Source organism: Rutidosis leptorrhynchoides, chromosome 3 (assembly GCF_046630445.1).
Source record: "Rutidosis leptorrhynchoides isolate AG116_Rl617_1_P2 chromosome 3, CSIRO_AGI_Rlap_v1, whole genome shotgun sequence".
Classification (NCBI taxonomy): Eukaryota; Viridiplantae; Streptophyta; class Magnoliopsida; order Asterales; family Asteraceae; genus Rutidosis; species Rutidosis leptorrhynchoides.
The window spans coordinates 185,497,956-185,520,893 of NC_092335.1; the positions used below are offsets into that span (position 1 = coordinate 185,497,956).

Here is a 22,938-nt window from a genome sequence, read left to right on the forward strand (position 1 = left end):
ATTTTAATCTTGTATGATTAAATACCCGCGAATGCGCTGATTATAAACTAGTTATCTAGTTAAAAAGGGTAAAACTAACCGCATGGCTGCCTCATAGGTTATTCTAGTTAATGTCTACATATTAAGCAGTTAATTCAGTTTGATTCTGTATCCAATACGTTGTACATTATGGGTAAAAATTATTACTAGTATCTATGGGGGCGGGGGGTTGGAATCTAACGTTTCTTGCAGGAACATTTCAGGTCGTAGGCGTCTCCTCTTCCATCACAAAATGTCTCGGAAATGGTGACACCATCAAATTTTGGAATGACATTTGGTTTTGTTCGGAACGTTTTAGCACACTTTTTCACAGAATTTACATGCTTGAGATCAACAAAGATGCATCTATCGCTGAAAGAATTACACATAGCAATGGATCTTCATTAGGTAATTGGTGCTGGACAAGGCCTCCATCTGGCCGGGCCATAAACGAAATTACGGAACTAAATAACATTGTATCTTCCGTTACACTATGCGACAAACAAGATTCCTGGAAATACAATTTAGACTCCACCGGAATGTTCACCACCAAATCTTTGGCACTTCTGATTAACACCCTAAAGCTTGGCGGTAATGCTCTAAGCTTATCGATTCCTCGTAACAAATTCCTGCCTCAAAAGGTATACATCTTCATCTGGAGAGCCATCCAAAAAAAGATTCCGGTTAGATTTGAAATTGACAAAAGGGGCATTGATCTAGATTCCACTCTATGCCCTTTATGCGAATTGGACATAGAAACCACCGAGCATATTCTCGGTTCTTGCCCCAAAACGTCACTAATATGGAAACTCGTCCTCGATTGGTGGGCCCAAGATAATACTCTAATCTCCAATCTTAACGATGCCATCATCAATAATCAATCCTTCGCTCGTAACAATTTCGGCTCTTCATTATGGCAAGCAACCAAATGAATTACATGCTATATAATTTGGAAACATAGGAACTTAAAAGTATTTTCCAAAAAAACGTGGTTCCCTGATTCGATTCTCTCCGAAATACAAACACAAAGTTATAGTTGGATATCCAAAAGAACGCGTAAAAAGAAAACACTCGAGTGACATCAATGGCTCATTAATCCTTTTTTCTTTGTTGCGGATACTCCTCACCGAGTTGGGATCGGCTAATTCACTCATTTTTACACATGTGTAGCTCACAGATTCTATTTCTTCTATCGAGGGTTTGATTAATCGGGCTAGTTTGTGTTAACTTTGTTGGCGCTAGATCGTCACTGTTATCCTCTCTATTCCGGCTTGTTTCTTCAAGTTTTTATTCCCTCTTTAGTTTTAATGGTCTTCGTTGGCTACCCTCGATATTATAGTCTCCAATAATTGTACTTCCGTTTCATAATTGTATAGATGTGTATAAGGCCTTGTAATTCCATATTTCATTAATAATAATAAATTTTGCTTTTCAAAAAAAAAAAAAAAAAAAAAAACATATAGATATAAGAGTTTGAAGTTATTATTATTCTCTTCTCAGTATATTAACTAAAGAATATTTAAATATGGTCCACTTAAATGAGATTTGAAATAAGGGATTCAATCCGAGATAATTTTCTCAACTTCTATTCATCGAAAATACTAAAATGTTAAAATGAATTTATTTATTCAGGTAATTTCGTATATGTGATCAGTAGTATATTATGTCGATCTTATATCTTATAATAATTATAAAGTAAATCAACTATGTTCAATACTAAAATAAAATCAAAATATGTTGTTTTCTCATCGAACATGTTTTACCACAGGGGTTAGGGGATGAATACATGTCTGATTGCAATGGATGGGGAGTGTGGCGGCAAACCAGACTATGGTGTGCTTTGTGAGACGCCTTTGTCACCCGTTCGCCTTTTTTTTTTTTTTTTTTTTTTTTTTCTTCTTCTTCTTCAGGGGGTGCATCTGTTAAGGGCGTGCTTTGTGAGGCGTTCTCAATTTCGTGGGCGCACCCCCTCTTTTTTGTACTGGGCAATCATAGGTCAACTTTTAGATTTCTGTCACCACGGGGTAATCCTTCTGATCACTGCGAGCGAGGGTCCAAAGGATTTCACCCATTAGTTTAGGGTGTTAATAAGACAACTTTATTTTTCTATTTACATGGTGTAATTCTCCTGATCGCTGCGGGAGAGGTTAGAAGATTTACAACCATTAGTGTAGGACACGTACCTTGAAAGCCACCCTTTACTTTTATGGACTTAGTTTTAGTTTTAAATTATGTAATGGCCTGTGTGCCATCTTCACTTTTGATTGCGTTTTGAACACTTTATATAATCACAATTTTTGATAAATATCGTAGTTCTTTTTGCATGTAATTTGATCGAACATATTTACCACATGGGTTGAATAAATGTCTGTTTGCAATGGGTGAATGTTTAAGGACTTCACGATTTTAATTCTTCGGTCCGGCAACCGCTAATAACCCTAATCTAGATGATCATCTGGAAAGGGTGCTTAAATCAGTCCACCATTGTTAGAAAAACCGAAACAATGGCTAATGATTTTCGTAGGGTTGATGGACGAAGAACATACCTGTAATCGTAAGTTGTATTCGTATATTTAGACCAGTCGGTGATCGAGTATCCTAACGTAATAATAAATGATGGAGACTAGGGTTTGTATTTATAGAGAAACCCTAATTCTTACATATCTTAATAAGGTAAGGATTTTACGCAACTACTTTCCATAATAACCGGACGTTAAAGTAGGAAACTTTTTTTTAAATTAGGATAAGATTGTAAACGTGTGCGCAAAGCAAAGGTGCATCATGCGGCCTAACGAATGTTAATTCAAATTAGCATATGACTGAATGAATAAATGTGCATCATGCGGCTTAGTCGAAACGGAAGATGATCACAACGAGTGGTAAAGTCCCCCTCGGGTGATCCCAATCACTGTTAAAAAAAAAATGAAAGAAAATACGTAATACATGAACGCTTAATGGAAAAGTATGCGTATCATTAATATCATTCCTACAAAAAGTAGAATGTTAAATTATCAAATTGTTTGATGTTGAATAGTTTAATATGGTAACTGGGAGGTGATACTTACACACCAGTTTTTGATCCATACACACTTTTTACCATAAAATTTATAATTATAACCTTAAATTTATCTTGAGACTTAACCTCTATTATTGTAAGTAAGGACATAATAGTAAATTCTGTGTGTATGAATCAATATTGAGTGTGAGTATCATTCCCATTTAATATCCTGATGGCGTCATTAAGAATTATAGTCGGCAGTTAGTAATGCTAATTACCCTGTTGCCCTAAGCAGTTACGAGTAACCGTGCGCATCTCTCCTTCACACCACTTCAAATTCAAAAATACATTAAATTAAATCATTTACAAAGTAGAAAACGATCAGAAATCACGAACATCAAACGACCAGACCTCGCTTCGATTGAAGTATATCTGATCGTGAAATTAGGGTTCGTATAAAGTCAACTTCTTCATCAAATTAGGGTTTTTGCTGATTTATTTCTTATTGACAAAGACGGAGTCGATGGTATGTATGAAATAAGTTTTGAGATATTTTATTTCTAATTTCTGGTTTGTATCATCGATTAGGGTTTGTTTGTTTTTGATTTAAGCCTTAGATTTATCTCTTTGATTTCGATATATGATTAAATGTATTATAATTGGATGAGTGTTTTCTATTGTTTTTGAATTGATTTTAATTAGTAGGTTTATCTCTTTGATTTTTAATAGAAGGTCTTATCAAGGATAAACAAGGAACTAAAGGTAATTTTAGGGTTACTAAAAAAACAAGATACCCTTGGTAATCAAATGCGTCAAATTTGTAGTTAACCAGCAGGAGGTAAGGAAACCATGACAACAGATACAAATGCGTCAATTTCTAATAGGTTATTATCATAATTAAAGCTTAAGTTAATTATGCCACTAATTAAGTTTTTCAGATCAATAGTTTTCGTATCCAGTTGTCAGATGAACTTCTTTATAAGAGGTTTGGTGTTCCGTTTTCCGTTACCAGAAAATTACGCATAATCAGCATCTTCGTAATCGGTGAGTTTGATTTAGGGTTTCATCTATCTTTATTTGTTGCTGTCATGATTTGGATTCTATGCCAGCCACTCTAATTTTTAATCTAGTGAAGTTAACAAGTAATTGCATTTTCTTCAATTTTGTCTTTGGCATTTTTTGTTGTTGTTAATAGAGGCCTATAAATTGATAACTAAAAGTGACTGACTATACTAAATGCGTTGAAAATTCGCTAAACTAAATGGGTTGAAATTGCTACTTCTTACATCTTGATTTCATCCATGTAAACAAATATAATTAACATGTGCTATGCATTCGTGCAGGAACATAAAGGGGATACAATCACTGGTCCCAAGTGTTGTGACTTTGAATGAATGATAATATAAGGAAATAGTTGATGGTTCGACCTGCAGGAACATAAAGGAGACACAATTATTTTTTTACCTTCACAACAACAGATGGTAAACACTTAATTAATTCGCTAATTTATGCTTGCTTATGTTTTTTCATTTATACTTGTATTATTTTCTATATATATATATATATATATATATATATATATATATAAATTATATTATATTATATGTTAATGTATATATGTATGTATGATTACAGAGTTTGAGTAATAGTTACTTGTGGAAAAAGATCTATACAACAACGATGCCGTGTTTCGATTTCATTCAAGCAAATTTACCTCTAATTTATTTTCTCTCTGCTGGATTAGGTTTTGTGTGTATATATATTTTATAGAGGTGTTTTGTTTTAATATGAGGTTTATGCATGCTACTGGTCAATTTGTGTAGAGCATATAATAGTTTTTGTTTGTTTGGTGTAGTACAAGCACTAGCGGTATTGTATACATCTTTGAACAATGTTGCAAAGCTAACAAATTGGAAACCTCGTGGTGGAGAGTCATGGAGAGGGGTTACATGTGATGGCACTGCTGTTGTTTCAATGTAAGTACATAATATTATGCATCTTAATGTTTTTGGTGTAAATACATAAAATTTTCAAAACAATAGATGGTTTACAGAATCTGTTGGTACACGGAATCTGTTGTTCGATCAAAGGTGTACCCTGCAGGTACACCATAATAATAATCTACTCCGTATATTTTTACTGGCACACATGGATAAGCTTTGATTTTGGTGTGGGGGCACATGTACCTTTGATTTTGGTGTGGGTTTATCTCCTTTCATAAGATGAGCAGGTGGTTTTATGATGAGCAAGTGGTTCATTTTAAAACATATCCACAATCTATCTATAATTAGTTCATTATACTTACAGATTCATTTGGTTTAACTTTTATATTTTGCAAGAGTGATCTAAAATTTGTTGGAGGTTTTGATACTGTTAACTGGGTCAATGTCAAGGAATACAAGTCTCTTTAACCTGATGCTATTACTGTTGATGATATTGAGCAAAACCCGAAGGCAAGTGCTTGAATAATTGTTAGTTTTGCAGTTACGATCTTGGGGTTTATATATGAAATTTTTTAGGATGGTGGCAGGACAATTATCAAACGTTTTCTAAGCCTCTAAAATACGTATGGGTCACGTTGTGTCTTATCAGCCTTGTCATGGGTCAGTATTCAAGTTTGACACTTTTTTTTGTTCAACTGATGATCTCTCTTCTCTCTTATATATAATAATAAAACTTTTATGATGTCATTGTAGATGTTAAAAATACACATGGCAAAATCCCACTCTTTAGAATACTTTTCTACATTATAATCATAACCATTGAAAATGCGGATGGCGCCATTTGGCTTTCTAATCGGCAGTTAACGTTTCTAATTACACCGCTGCCCTTATTAGAAAAAAAAAAAGAAATTGCCACACAAAAAAAGGGAAACAAGTGTTCTACGTCAAAGGTTGCTTCTCAATCTCATACCAACAAAATCAGGCATTTATAATTTCGAATGGATTGTTAAACGGCGATTATGAAGGTGTTTCAAAAAAACATTCCGGTATCGAGTGCTCATCAGACGTTTACTTATTGTTCCTTCGATCGAAAACAAGTTTTAAGAACCTATGAGCTTTTATCGATTCATCTATTCAGCTGCATATGATACAGATTTCAGTTAATTGAAGGTATAAGTTGAAGCACTCTATGATTTTGCAGTTATGATTATGAAATTAACGACCCATTGAGCAAAAATAAATAATCTTGCTCCCAGCAGTATTAAAATCACATTACATCTCTTCTGTTTCATCTATTTTACTCTGCAAGTGTATCTCTAACTTATGTAGTTTATAAGTATGAGTGGTGGTGCAGGTACGAGTTAGGTCGTCAGCCTGCGAAGCAACAAGACAGTAACTAGATGGGAAGTAATGTGAAATGGAGAGCCCTTAGATTGGACACTGGAAATTACCCTTGGGGGAGTGACGCAGTTACTCGCAAAACTCGTATTCTTGATGTTGTATATAACTCATTAAACAATGAGCTTGTGAAAACACAAACTCTTGTGAAAAGTGCTATAGTTCAAGTGGATGCAGCCCCATTTAAACAATGGTATTTGCAACATTTTGGGGTTGACATTGGCAGGAAGAAGAAAGTTGCTGCTGCTATCGCTACTACTAAGAAGGATGCCGAGGTACAATTTTTTCAAGTTTTGTGTTGACAATATTGTCACATTTTTAATTACTATTGTGAAATTGGTTGGTCATTTCTGATCATAACTGGTTTAAGGACAATTTATGATCTATATCCCTGTTATGCTTTTTTCAAGATTTATCTTTTTTGAAATATATATAGAGGCTAGATTGATCTGGATCTTATGTAGTGAAAATGGCCAAAATGATACACTGCCCAGTTTTCTTTGTTAAACTCCATACTGAAGAAAGGTCATTTACGCTTCAATTCGGTTATTAAAGTTTTGTTTTATGTGGATCTGCATTTTATATATACTTTTGATCTTTTGGGATTATAAAGGATGCTGAAAGTGCCATTTACTTGCCTTTTTAAGTTTTGTCGATAGATTTGCGTCATAAGTTGGCATTATTTTTTGTTTTGGCTGTTAGTCCAGAAGCCAGGTTTTTTTATTCCCAGGCTGAAATCAAAAAGCTGGGTGTTCATTTCAGGTAGAAATATTAGGAGTTCATTTGTGAGATGTATCACTTCTGATTCTTGGTTTATGGATCATGTTTATTTATGATATAGATCAATAAAATTAGATCTTTTGAGTTTACATACAAGCTTGAGATATAGTATGATATTCTTCTTCTAAGGCTTACAAAAGTTCTAAAAAAGTCTGAAGTTAGCTTTAATTGAACTTAAAACATATAACATATAGTTGTTCTTAAGATTATTAAGTGTACCTTGGGAAATAAATATTATTACCAATGAATGTTTAGGAGTAAATGTTTTTTTTTTTTTTTTTTTTTTTTTTTTTGAAAGGCAAACTCACACACCCATCTAAATCTAACTCGAATATATACACCACGAATTGTCCTAAGCAGGACTTGAACCCTCAACCTCAAGGTTGTAAGGGTAACCTCGATACCGCCAAACCATTGGCTCTTTGGTTTTAGGAGTAAATGTTGTTACAAGTTTATCTTCAAATAATTTCTTAATCTCTCATGTTGCGCTGGTACATACAGGAAGGTGAAGGATCAACAGAAGAAGCGAAAAAGAGCAACCATGTACAACAAAGTTATATAATATTATAACTTTAGTCGAACAAAAGATAGCTGCTACATTCATAAGTGATGCATTTATTGATAAAGGAGATGATTTTACATTAACAAAGTATATGATTACTATTGTGCAAGCTGTCGGAAATTTAAGTTCTTTTCCAACTTATATGCATTGGGTAACATTTTATATTACTTTAATTTTAGGGTTCCATTTCAATATATATGTTGCTCAATATCCTCCATTGTTTTATTATTGGTTGCGACAATACTTTTTATTCTTTTATTAACTACCCATTTTTTGTTAACTACCCAATTTTTTTTTTGTAGGCTGATCAACTTCATAAAACAACATTAACTACCTTGAAGTCTTTGCTGACAAGAAGAAAATTCGCTCTAGCATTATTGTCAATAAATGTATACTTCAACAGACTTACAACATTAACCAGTTGTTGGAAGTCTTCAACTTCATTTTTTTTTGTTTTTTTTTGTTTTCTAAATTCAGAATTATACCTACTTGCAATAGGAATGTAAATCTTTGTTTTTCATATTCGCAACTATCATACTCATTGAGTTACTATCTGTAATGTTAATGTTCTTTGTGTTTGTTGATTTATTATTTTCATATATTTCACTAATCTTACTTATATCACTAGTATAAATAACTTATTAATAAATATTATTTTAATCTTGTATGATTAAATACCCGCGAATGCGCTGATTATAAACTAGTTATCTAGTTAAAAAGGGTAAAACTAACCGCATGGCTGCCTCATAGGTTATTCTAGTTAATGTCTACATATTAAGCAGTTAATTCAGTTTGATTCTGTATCCAATACGTTGTACATTATGGGTAAAAATTATTACTAGTATCTATGGGGGCGGGGGGTTGGAATCTAACGTTTCTTGCAGGAACATTTCAGGTCGCGGATAGCACGGACGCCTCATTCTCCTCTTCCATCACAAAATGTCTCGGAAATGGTGACTCCATCAAATTTTGGAATGACATTTGGTTTTGTTCGGAACGTTTTAGCACACTTTTTCACAGAATTTACATGCTTGAGATCAACAAAGATGCATCTATCGCTGAAAGAATTACACATAGCAATGGATCTTCATTAGGTAATTGGTGCTGGACAAGGCCTCCATCTGGCCGGGCCATAAACGAAATTACGGAACTAAATAACATTGTATCTTCCGTTACACTATGCGACAAACAAGATTCCTGGAAATACAATTTAGACTCCACCGGAATGTTCACCACCAAATCTTTGGCACTTCTGATTAACACCCTAAAGCTTGGCGGTAATGCTCTAAGCTTATCGATTCCTCGTAACAAATTCCTGCCTCAAAAGGTATACATCTTCATCTGGAGAGCCATCCAAAAAAAGATTCCGGTTAGATTTGAAATTGACAAAAGGGGCATTGATCTAGATTCCACTCTATGCCCTTTATGCGAATTGGACATAGAAACCACCGAGCATATTCTCGGTTCTTGCCCCAAAACGTCACTAATATGGAAACTCGTCCTCGATTGGTGGGCCCAAGATAATACTCTAATCTCCAATCTTAACGATGCCATCATCAATAATCAATCCTTCGCTCGTAACAATTTCGGCTCTTCATTATGGCAAGCAACCAAATGGATTACATGCTATATAATTTGGAAACATAGGAACTTAAAAGTATTTTCCAAAAAAACGTGGTTCCCTGATTCGATTCTCTCCGAAATACAAACACAAAGTTATAGTTGGATATCCAAAAGAACGCGTAAAAAGAAAACACTCGAGTGACATCAATGGCTCATTAATCCTTCTTTCTTTGTTGCGGATACTCCTCACCGAGTTGGGATCGGCTAATTCACTCATTTTTACACATGTGTAGCTCACAGATTCTATTTCTTCTATCGAGGGTTTGATTAATCGGGCTAGTTTGTGTTAACTTTGTTGGCGCTAGATCGTCACTGTTATCCTCTCTATTCCGGCTTGTTTCTTCAAGTTTTTATTCCCTCTTTAGTTTTAATGGTCTTCGTTGGCTACCCTCGATATTATAGTCTCCAATAATTGTACTTCCGTTCCATAATTGTATAGATGTGTATAAGGCCTTGTAATTCCATATTTCATTAATAATAATAAATTTTGCTTTTCAAAAAAAAAAAAAAAAAAAAAACATATAGATATAAGAGTTTGAGGTTATTATTATTCTCTTCTCAGTATATTAACTAAAGAATATTTAAATATGGTCCACTTAAATGAGATTTGAAATAAGGGATTCAATCCGAGATAATTTTCTCAACCACTCTTCATCGAAAATACTAAAATTTTAAAATGAATTTATTTATTCAGGTAATTTCGTATATGTGATCAGTAGTATATTATGTCGATCTTATATCTTATAATAATTATAAAGTAAATCAACTATGTTCAATACTAAAATAAAATCAAAATATGTTGTTTTCTCATCGAACATGTTTTACCACAGGGGTTAGGGGATGAATACATGTCTGATTGTAATGGATGGGGAGTGTGGTGGCAAACCAGATTATGGTGTGCTTTGTGAGACGCCTTTGTCACCCGTTCGCCTTTTTTTTTTCTTCTTTTCAGGGGGTGCATCTGTTAAGGGCGTGCTTTGTGAGGCGTTCTCAATTTCGTGGGCGCACCCCCTCTTTTTTGTACTGGGCAATCATAGGTCAACTTTTAGATTTCTGTCACCACGGGGTAATCCTTCTGATCACTGCGAGCGAGGGTCCAAAGGATTTCACCCATTAGTTTAGGGTGTTAATAAGACAACTTTATTTTTCTATTTACATGGTGTAATTCTCCTGATCGCTGCGGGGGAGATTGGAAGATTTACAACCATTAGTGTAGGACACGTACCTTGAAAGCCACCCTTTACTTTTATGGACTTAGTTTTAGTTTTAAATTATGTAATGGCCTGTGTGCCATCTTCACTTTTGATTGCGTTTTGAACACTTTATATAATCACAACTTTTGATAAATATCGTAGTTCTTTTTGCATGTAATTTGATCGAACATATTTACCACATGGGTTGAATAAATGTCTGTTTGCAATGGGTGAATGTTTAAGGACTTCACGATTTTAATTCTTCGGTCCGGCAACCGCTAATAACCCTAATCTAGATGATCATCTGGAAAGGGTGCTTAAATCAGTCCACCATTGTTAGATAAACCGAAACAATGGCTAATGATTTTCGTAGGGTTGATGGACGAAGAACATACCTGTAATCGTAAGTTGTATTCGTATTTTTAGAACAGTCGGTGATCGAGTATCCTAACGTAATAATAAATGATGGAGACTAGGGTTTGTATTTATAGAGAAACCCTAATTCTTACATATCTTAATAAGGTAAGGATTTTACGCAACTACTTTCCATAATAACCGGACGTTAAAGTAGGAAACTTTTTTTTAAATTAGGATAAGATTGTAAACGTGTGCGCAAAGCAAAGGTGCATCATGCGGCCTAACGAATGTTAATTCAAATTAGCATATGACTGAATGAATAAATGTGCATCATGCGGCTTAGTCGAAACGGAAGATGATCGCAACGAGCGGTAAAGTCCCTCTCGGGTGATCCCAATCACTGTTAAAAAAAAAAAAAATGAAAGAAAATACGTAATACATGAACGCTTAATGCAAAAGTATGCGTATCATTAATATCATTCCTACAAAAAGTAGAATGTTAAATTATCAAATTGTTTGATGTTGAATAGTTTAATGATACGTATACACGATAATATAAAAGGGATCATAAAATATTTATCAATGATGTGGCGCGATTAAATCGGTGTAAATTTTCTTTATTTTCATAATTGAAATCGCAAACTTAGATTAATCTAAAAATGTTAACTAAATCTCGGGTTATATGTTTGATTTGATTAATTCGTTTTGATTCTACCGATTAATGGTTATGATTTGATTAATTTGATTTTTTGCTTGGCTCTAGAAAGGGTTTAAGTTGTTAGTTTATACATTTATCAATTGGCAATTTTCTAAGTACGGATTAGAATTACTATGTACTTTTTGATATGTTAAGGAAATAAAATACGAGTAAATTTTAGAGGAGAAGTCATTCTTATACATAACTCATTGATCCATGTATACTTTTATTTCATAAACTTACAGTTATATCCCTAGATTAATTTAGGGAGTTGAACGTATATATATTTATTTGTTGACTAAAATAACGTTAAGATTAAACCAAGTCTTTTCATCAATCGATGAAATGAATTAACAAAATACAACTGATCCAAACGCCAACTAAGGCTCGGGAACAGAAAACATACCCTAAAGCTAAACAAAGAGCTTAAGCTAACTAAACACGAGCTTTGAAAAACCGAAATATAAAACAAAGTGATGTACTATATTATTTTATTATTCTAAGTATAATTAAGAATATAATAGGTAATTATGTATACATGGATCAAAAAGTGGCGTGTGAAGATCATCTCCATTTCATTTTTTGTATATATATCAAGTTAATTGATTCTGGCACATCTACATCTTCAAAATCAATGGCGGAGCTAGAAATCATCGTTAAGGGTGACATTATGCAGTAATTAAATATAGTAATAATTTTTTTATAAAATAACAACGATATCCGTTATAAACAAATAAACCATACGACTTACAATCTTACTGCGTAGATGAGTTCTTACAATCTTACTCTATAACATTATCTTCTTCTTGTTGTGATTAATGATTATCGACATTTTTTAGCTTGAAAAAAATAATAAAAACATTGTTCCTTTTGGACTCATGATTTAACCTAAGATCATTAAATAGAAATTATTATCTATTAACCCAACATAATTAAGAACTAAAAAAATTTGTTCATTGAATTTGAAAAGTAAATAATAATAACAACAAATAATAATGTTAAACAAAAAGCTACATGAATCACAAAAATAAATAAAATTTTAATTATACTAGTTATCATAATTATCACAATAGTAGTTGATATTAATATATTATATTAATATTAATATACTAATAAAAATAAATAGGGTTGAACATAAACTAGAAAGAAAAAAAAAATCTAACCTTGCACAATAGCTGTTGAATTTCGCACGGAGACGTCATTAATTAGATAAATGTTAGGTGTGAATGAACATGAAATCAAGTTATACTCTTAAATAACTAAGTTGGGCTACTTTTTATTTAATTAACTTGTTGATATGATTCATATAGACTTAGAGTAATATGAGTCAATTGAGGAAGGCTTAGTTTTGATGACCTAGTAGAAATACAAAAATTATCATATATAATAACGAGCTTATTAAATTTGTTGGGGGTGCCATTGAAATGTCCCGTTCATATTGATTATAAACGTTCCATATTAATTGATTTCGTTGCGAGGTTTTTGTAGTGACCCGAACTTTTCCATGTTTATATATATTAATTGAGATTGATATTTACATGATTAAATGTTTCCAACATGTTAAGCAATCAAACTTGTTAAGACTTGATTAATTGAAATATGTTTCATATAGACAATTGACCACCCAAGTTGACCGGTGATTCACGAACGTTAAAACTTGTAAAAACTATATGATGACATATATATGGATATATATATAGTTAACATGATACTATGATAAGTAAACATATCATTAAGTATATTAACAATGAACTACATAAGTAAAAACAAGACTACTAACTTAATGATTTTTAAACGAGACATATATGTAACGATTATCGTTGTAAAGACATTTAATGTATATATATCATATTAAGAGATATTCATACATGATAATATCATGATAATATAATAATTTAAAATTTCATTTGATATTATAAACATTGGGTTAACAACATTTAACAAGATCGCTAACCTAAAGGTTTCAAAACAACACTTACATGTAACGACTAACGATGACTTAACGACTCAGTTAAAATGTATATACATGTAGTGTTTTAATATGTATTTATACACTTTTGAAAGACTTCAATACACTTATCAAAATACTTCTACTTAACAAAAATGCTTACAATTACATCCTCGTTCAGTTTCATCAACAATTCTACTCGTATGCACCCGTATACGAGTCACAGCTTTTAGATGTATGTACTATTGGTATATACACTCCAATGATCAGCTCTTAGCAGCCCATGTGAGTCACCTAACACATGTGGGAACCATCATTTGGCAACTAGCATGAAATATCTCATAAAATTACAAAAATATGAGTAATCATTCATGACTTATTTACATGAAAATAAAATTACATATCCTTTATATCTAATCCATACAACAACGACCAAAAACACCTACAAACACTTTCATTCTTCAATTTTCTTCATCTAATTGATCTCTCTCAAGTTCTATCTTCAAGTTCTAAGTGTTCTTCATAAATTCTACAAGTTCTAGTTACATAAAATCAAGAATACTTTCAAGTTTGCTAGCTCACTTCCAATCTTGTAAGGTGATCATCCAACCTCAAGAAATCTTTGTTTCTTACAGTAGGTTATCATTCTAATACAAGGTAATAATCATATTCAAACTTTGGTTCAATTTCTATAACTATAACAATCTTATTTCAAGTGATGATCTTACTTGAACTTGTTTTCGTGTCATGATTCTGCTTCAAGAACTTCGAGCCATCCAAGGATCCGTTGAAGCTAGATCCATTTTTCTCTTTTCCAGTAGGTTTATCCAAGGAACTTAAGGTAGTAATGATGTTCATAACATCATTCGATTCATATATATAAAGCTATCTTATTCGAATGTTTAAACTTGTAATCACTAGAACATAGTTTAGTTAATTCTAAACTTGTTCGCAAACAAAAGTTAATCCTTCTAACTTGACTTTTAAAATCAACTAGACACATGTTCTATATCTATATGATATGCTAACTTAATGATATAAAACCTGGAAACACGAAAAACACCGTAAAACCGGATTTACGCCGTCGTAGTAACACCGCGGGCTGTTTTGGGTTAGTTAATTAAAAACTATGATAAACTTTGATTTAAAAGTTGTTATTCTGAGAAAATGATTTTTATTATGAACATGAAACTATATCCAAAAATTATGGTTAAACTCAAAGTGGAAGTATGTTTTCTAAAATGGTCATCTAGACGTCGTTCTTTCGACTGAAATGATTACCTTTACAAAAATGACTTGTAACTTATTTTTCTGACTATAAACCTATACTTTTTCTGTTTAGATTCATAAAATAGAGTTCAATATGAAACCATAGCAATTTTATTCACTCAAAACGGATTTAAAATGAAGAAGTTATGGGTAAAAGAAGATTGTATAATTTTTCTCATTTTAGCTACGTGAAAATTGGTAACAAATCTATTCCAACCATAACTTAATCAACTTGTATTGTATATTATGTAATCTTGAGATACCATAGACACGTATACAATGTTTCGACCTATCATTTCGACACATCTATATATATTTCGGAACAACCATAGACACTCTATATGTGAATGTTGGAGTTAGCTATACAGGGTTGAGGTTGATTCCAAAATATATATAGTTTGAGTTGTGATCAATACTGAGATACGTATACACTGGGTCGTGGATTGATTCAAGATAATATTTATCGATTTATTTCTGTACATCTAACTGTGGACAACTAGTTGTAGGTTACTAACGAGGACAGCTGACTTAATAAACTTAAAACATCAAAATATATTAAAAGTGTTGTAAATATATTTTGAACATACTTTGATATATATGTATATATTGTTATAGGTTCGTGAATCAACCAGTGGCCAAGTCTTACTTCCCGACGAAGTAAAAATCTGTGAAAGTGAGTTATAGTCCCACTTTTAAAATCTAATATTTTTGGGATGAGAATACATGCAGGTTTTATAAATGATTTACAAAATAGACACAAGTACGTGAAACTACATTCTATGGTTGAATTATCGAAATCGAATATGCCCCTTTTTATTAAGTCTGGTAATCTAAGAATTAGGGAACAGACACTCTAATTGACGCGAATCCTAAAGATAGATCTATTGGGCCTAACAAACCCCATCCAAAGTACCGGATGCTTTAGTACTTCGAAATTTATATCATATCCGAAGGGTGTCCCAGAATGATGGGGATATTCTTATATATGCATCTTGTTAATGTCGGTTACCAGGTGTTCACCATATGAATGATTTTTATCTCTATGTATGGGATGTGTATTGAAATATGAAATCTTGTGGTCTATTATTATGATTTGATATATATAGGTTAAACCTATAACTCACCAACATTTTTGTTGACGTTTTAAGCATGTTTATTCTCAGGTGATTATTAAGAGCTTCCGCTGTCGCATACTTAAATAAGGACGAGATTTGGAGTCCATGCTTGTATGATATTGTGTAAAAACTGCATTCAAGAAACTTATTTTGTTGTAACATATTTGTATTGTAAACCATTATGTAATGGTCGTGTGTAAACAGGATATTTTAGATTATCATTATTTGATAATCTACGTAAAGCTTTTTAAAACCTTTATCTATGAAATAAAGGTTATGGTTTGTTTTAAAAATGAATGCAGTCTTTGAAAAACGTCTCATATAGAGGTCAAAACCTCGCAACGAAATCAATTAATATGAAACGTTTTTAATCAATAAGAACGGGACATTTCAGTTGGTATCAGAGCGTTGGTCTTAGAGAACCAGAATTTTGCATTAGTGTGTCTTATCGAGTTTGTTAGGATGCATTAGTGAGTCTGGACTTCGACCGTGTTTACTTGAAAAATGATTGCTTAACAAATTTTGTTGGAAACTATATATTTTTAACATGTAAATATTATGTGATATATTAATCTCTTAACGCGTTTGATATTATGTGATAGATGTCTACCTCTAGAACAAGTCCCATTGACTCACCTAATAATAATGAAGAGCCAAATGTAAATTGGAATGATTCGTGGACTGATTCACAAGTTCCCGAAGAGGAACCGGAAGAAGAGTCGGAACCGGAAGAAGAATCGGAACCGGAAAAAGAATCGGAACCGGATGAAGAAATAGAACCGGTGGGGGAAATAATAAAACGGTTAAGTAAAAGAAAATCCTCAACCAATCGATCAAGGTTAATTATGGTCAATGGTGTTTCCGCCAAGGAAGCAAAATATTGGGAGGATTACCAATTCTCCGATGAATCGGATTCCGACGAGAATTCCGATGATGTTATAGAAATTACCCCAACTGAATTTAAAAAGGCAAAAGAAAATAATAAGAGAAAGGGCATAAAAATAGAGAAATCTAATTCCAACCCCGATGAACTTTATATGTATCGTCAACCCCCGAAGTCCTTAAGTTGTAACAATGACCCGGGAACCTCTAAACCACCAGGTTTTTCTAAACCAATGTGGAAAACGACGGCTCGTATTAGGGGAACATCATATATCCCTAGAAACTTGGCAAAACGAACCAAAACCGAAGAAGAAGAAACAAGCGAGTCGAAATAAGATAGTTGTATTCGTGTGGTGTAATATATGTAATATAGTGTGCTTATGCTTTATGATATATGTAAAAATTGCTTGTATTAATAAGTATTTTTTTATGAATCTAACTCTTGTCTATTTTACAGTATAAAAACACAAAATGGATAGACAACCCAATATTTTAAGAGACCTACCCGGAGACATGATTGATGAAATCTTGTCTAGAGTCGGTCAGAATTCTTTGGCACAACTATTTAAGGCGAGATCAGTTTGTAAGACATTCGAAGAATGTTCCAAGAATGCCTTGGTTTATAAAAGGCTTTCGTTCGAAAGATGGAGGATATCACATTGGGAAATCCATAAGTTACGATGTGTTTACTTTGACGCATATATTGCGGGGAACCCAAATGCTATTTTACGCAATGGGTTAAGAAATTATTTTGACTCAATATATCTGAATATTGGACTTCGTGATTTAGAAAAAGCGGCTAACATGCAACATAAAGAAGCATGTTATGCTTACGGATTAGTAATGTTCGCTTCTCACCAAAGTGAGAACAAGAACATCGGGCTACAACTATTAAACAAAACGTTCCCACAATTGACGGAGTCGGTAATTGGGGTAAGAAATGAGGTTTTTAGATTGTTACGGGACTGTTGGGCATTACGTAACCCTCGTCCCTTTGACGACGTTACAACACGCTGTCTTATCAACGGCCATAATGGTTATGTTCCACAAGACCAAGGATGGGAAGTAATCCTAGTAAAACCAGAATGCATGACTTGTTTCTGGACATATGAATTACGTGTCTTTATTGCCTTTGCTGAACGACTTGTGTACTAGCTAGAATTATCTTCACAACCATCTTGTATCAAATTTATTGTGTGCTATATTTCATGCTATATGTAAAATAAGCGGTATTGTAAGTTTGTAAAATATTGTATAAAAGTTTGAACGCGAAATATTATTATAATCAGTTTTTCATATAGAATTGTAGCAGTTGAATTGTATATTAGCTACTAAGTATGAACTTAACGGGTAGGTACTACCCGAATTTAAACTTATAAAACGCTAATATGAAGAAAAAGCTTTTATAAATGAGTTCATATTATGCTACGAAATACTATTAACTACTCTTAATATTCTGTATGATTAACTTGTTCCATTTGACTATTTTGAAGGAAATGGCACCGACTACTCGACACACCGTGAATATGAATGAAGAGGAATTCCGTACTTTTCTAGCTTCAAACATAGCCGCAGTACAGGCTGCGCTACATACCAACAATAACCTTGGATCTAGCAGTACAGGAAATCGTGTAGGATGCACCTACAAAGAATTCACTGCCTGCAAACCTTTGGAATTTGATGGAACCGAAGGACCGATCGGATTGAAACGGTGGACCGAGAAGGTCGAATCGGTGTTTGCCATAAGTAAGTGTACTGAAGAGGACAAAGTGAAGTACGCTTCGCATACCTTCACAGGTTCTGCGTTAACATGGTGGAATACCTATCTAGAGCAAGTGGGACAAGACGATGCGTACGCACTACCGTGGTCAGCATTCAAGCACTGGATGAACGAGAAGTACCGTCCCAGAACCGAGGTCAATAAGCTCAAGACAGAACTTAGAGGGTTACGAACCCAAGGATTTGATATTACCACGTACGAAAGACGATTCACAGAATTGTGCCTATTGTGTCCGGGAGCATTCGAAGATGAGGAAGAGAAGATCGACGCGTTTGTGAAAGGATTACCGGAAAGAATCCAAGAAGATATAAGTTCACACGAGCCCGCCTCCATACAACAGGCATGTAGAATGGCTCACAAACTAGTGAACCAGATTGAAGAAAGAATTAAAGAACAGACTGCTGAAGAGGCCAATGTGAAGCAAGTCAAAAGAAAGTGGGAGGAAAACGGTGATAAGAATCACCAATACAACAACAACATCAATTACAACAATAATCGCAACAATTATCCCAACAATCGCAACATCAATCGCAACTACAACAAACGGCCCAACAACAACAACAACAACAACAACAGCAACTACAACAATCATCCCAACAACAATAATAACCGCAACAACAACAACAATCAGAAGCAGCTATGCCAAAGGTGTGAAAAGTATCACTCGGGGTTCTGCACCAAATTTTGCAACAAGTGTAAAAGAAATGGTCATAACGCGACGAAGTGTAAGGTCTATGGACCAGGGGTTAATAGAGCGAAAGGAACAAATGGTGTCGGAACGAGTAATGGCGGAGCAAGTAGTGTCGGAGCAAGTTATGCCAATGTAGTTTGTTATAAATGTGGAAAACCGGGCCACATTATTAGAAATTGCCCGAATCAGGAGAACACGAATGGACAAGACCGCGGAAGAGTTTTCAATATTAATGCGGCAGAGGCATAGGAAGACCCGGAGCTTGTTACGGGTACGTTTCTTATTGACAATAAATCTACTTACGTTTTATTTGATTCGCATGCGGATAGAAGCTATATGAGTAGAGATTTTTGTGCTAAATTAAGTTGTCCATTGACGCCTTTGGATAGTAAATTTTTACTCGAATTAGCAAATGGTAAATTAATTTCAGCAGATAATATATGTCGAAATCGAGAAATTAAACTGGTTAGCGAAACATTTAAGATTGATTTGATACCAGTAGAGTTAGGGAGTTTTGATGTGATAATCGGTATGGACTGGTTGAAAGAAGTGAAAGCAGAGATCGTTTGTTACAAAAATGCAATTCGCATTATACAAGAAAAAGGAAAACCCTTAATGGTGTACGGAGAAAAGGGCAAAACGAAGCTACATCTTATTAGTAATTTGAAGGCACAAAAACTAATAAGAAAAGGTTGCTATGCTGTTCTAGCACACGTCGAGAAAGTACAAACTGAAGAAAAGAGCATCAATGATGTTCCCATTGCAAAAGAATTTCCCGATGTATTTCCGAAAGAATTACCGGGATTACCCCCACATCGATCCGTTGAATTTCAAATAGATCTTGTACCAGGAGCTGCACCAATAGCTCGTGCTCCTTACAGACTCGCACCCAGCGAGATGAAAGAACTGCAAAGCCAATTACAAGAACTTTTAGAGCGTGGTTTCATTTGACCAAGCACATCACCGTGGGGAGCTCCTGTTTTGTTTGTCAAGAAGAAAGATGGTACATTCAGGTTGTGTATCGACTACCGAGAGTTGAACAAACTTACCATCAAGAACCCCTACCCACTACCTGTAGTGACCCAAACTTTTCCATGTTTATATATATTAATTGAGATTGATATTTACAAGATTAAATGTTTCCAACATGTTAAGCAATCAAACTTGTTAAGACTTGATTAATTGAAATATGTTTCATATAGACAATTGACCACCCAAGTTGACCGGTGATTCACGAACGTTAAAACTTGTAAAAACTATATGATGACATATATATGGATATATATATAGTTAACATGATACTATGATAAGTAAACATATCATTAAGTATATTAACAATGAACTACATATGTAAAAATAAGACTACTAACTTAATGATTTTTAAACGAGACATATATGTAACGATTATCGTTGTAAAGACATTTAATATATATATATATCATATTAAGAGATATTCATACATGATAATATCATGATAATATAATAATTTAAAATCTCATTTGATATTATAAACATTGGGTTAACAACATTTAACAAGATCGTTAACCTAAAGGTTTCAAAACAACACTTACATGTAACGACTAACGATGACTTAACGACTCAGTTAAAATGTATATACATGTAGTGTTTTAATATGTATTTATACACTTTTGAAAAACTTCAATACACTTATCAAAATACTTCTACTTAACAAAAATGCTTACAATTACATCCTCGTTCAGTTTCATCAACAATTCTACTCGTATGCACCCGTATTCGTACTCGTACAATACACAGCTTTTAGATGTATGTACTATTGGTATATACACTCCAATGATCAGCTCTTAGCAGCCCATGTGAGTCACCTAACACATGTGGGAACCATCATTTGGCAACTAACATGAAATATCTCATAAAATTACAAAAATATGAGTAATCATTCATGACTTATTTACATGAAAACAAAATTACATATCCTTTATATCTAATCCATACACCAACGACCAAAAACACCTACAAACACTTTCATTCTTCAATTTTCTTCATCTAATTGATCTCTCTCAAGTTCTATCTTCAAGTTCTAAGTGTTCTTCATATATTCTACAAGTTCTAGTTATATAAAATCAAGAATACTTTCAAGTTTGCTAGCTCACTTCCAATCTTGTAAGGTGATCATCCAACTTCTAGAAATCTTTGTTTCTTACAGTAGGTTATCATTCTAATACAAGGTAATAATTATATTCAAACTTTGGTTCAATTTCTATAACTATAACAATCTTATTTCAAGTGATGATCTTACTTGAACTTGTTTTCGTGTCATGATTCTGCTTCAAGAACTTCGAGCCATCCAAGGATCCGTTGAAGCTAGATCCATTTTTCTCTTTTCCAGTAGGTTTATCCAAGGAACTTAAGGTAGTAATGATGTTCATAACATCATTCAATTCATACATATAAAGCTATCTTATTCGAAGGTTTAAACTTGTAATCACTAGAACATAGTTTAGTTAATTCTAAACTTGTTCGCAAACAAAAGTTAATCCTTCTAACTTGACTTTTTAAATCAACTAAACACATGTTCTATATCTATATGATATGCTAACTTAATGATTTAAAACCTGGAAACACGAAAAACACCCTAAAACCGGATTTATGCCGTCGTAGTAACACCGCGGGCAGTTTTGGGTTAGTTAATTAAAAACTATGATAAACTTTGATTTAAAAGTTGTTATTCTGAGAAAATGATTTTTATTATGAACATGAAACTATATCCAAAAATTATGGTTAAACTCAAAGTGGAAGTATGTTTTCTAAAATGGTCATCTAGACGTCGTTCTTTCGACTGAAATGACTACCTTTACAAAAACGACTTGTAACTTATTTTTCCGACAATAAACCTATACTTTTTCTATTTAGATTCATAAAATAGAGTTCAATATGAAACCATAGCAATTTGATTCACTCAAAACAGATTTAAAATGAAGAAGTTATGAGTAAAACAAGATTAGATAATTTTTCTCATTTTAGCTACGTGAAAATTGGTAACAAATCTATTCCAACCATAACTTAATCAACTTGTATTGTATATTATGTAATCTTGAGATACCATAGACACGTATACAATGTTTCGACCTATCATGTCGACACATCTATATATATTTCGGAACAACCATAGACACTCTATATGTGAATGTTGGAGTTAGCTATACAGGGTTGAGGTTGATTCCAAAATATATATAGTTTGAGTTGTGATCAATACTGAGATACGTATACACTGGGTCGTGGATTAATTCAAGATAATATTTATCGATTTATTTCTGTACATCTAACTGTGGACAACTAGTTGTAGGTTACTAACGAGGACAGCTGACTTAATAAACTTAAAACATCAAAATATATTAAAAGTGTTGTAAATATATTTTGAACATACTTTGATATATATGTATATATTATTATAGGTTCGTGAATCAACCAGTGGTCAAGTCTTACTTCCCGATGAAGTAAAAATCTGTGAAAGTGAGTTATAGTCCCACTTTTAAAATCTAATATTTTTGGGATGAGAATACATGCAGGTTTTATAAATGATTTACAAAATAGACACAAGTACGTGAAACTACATTCTATGGTTGAATTATCGAAAACGAATATGCCCCTTTTTATTAAGTCTGGTAATCTAAGAATTAGGGAACAGACACCCTAATTGACGCG

At 33.3% G+C, this 22,938-nt stretch overlaps 3 protein-coding genes across 3 annotated transcripts; all 3 read left to right on the forward strand.

Annotated features, from left to right (window-relative positions):
* The first annotated feature begins 194 nt into the window (after positions 1 to 194).
* LOC139900682 (uncharacterized) lies at positions 195 to 950 on the forward strand. Its single transcript, XM_071883441.1, has one exon. It carries the CDS (start codon positions 195 to 197, stop codon positions 948 to 950), a length of 756 nt encoding a protein of 251 aa, XP_071739542.1.
* Positions 951 to 6,359: 5,409 nt separating this feature from the next.
* On the forward strand, positions 6,360 to 8,197 carry LOC139900683 (small ribosomal subunit protein eS8-like). Its single transcript, XM_071883442.1, has 4 exons — positions 6,360 to 6,632; positions 7,639 to 7,680; positions 8,002 to 8,088; positions 8,177 to 8,197. Exons 1-4 carry the CDS (start codon positions 6,360 to 6,362, stop codon positions 8,195 to 8,197), a joined length of 423 nt encoding a protein of 140 aa, XP_071739543.1.
* A 349-nt stretch (positions 8,198 to 8,546) lies between these two features.
* LOC139900684 (uncharacterized) lies at positions 8,547 to 9,464 on the forward strand. The gene has a single exon (XM_071883444.1). It carries the CDS (start codon positions 8,547 to 8,549, stop codon positions 9,462 to 9,464), a length of 918 nt encoding a protein of 305 aa, XP_071739545.1.
* Positions 9,465 to 22,938: the final 13,474 nt, after the last annotated feature.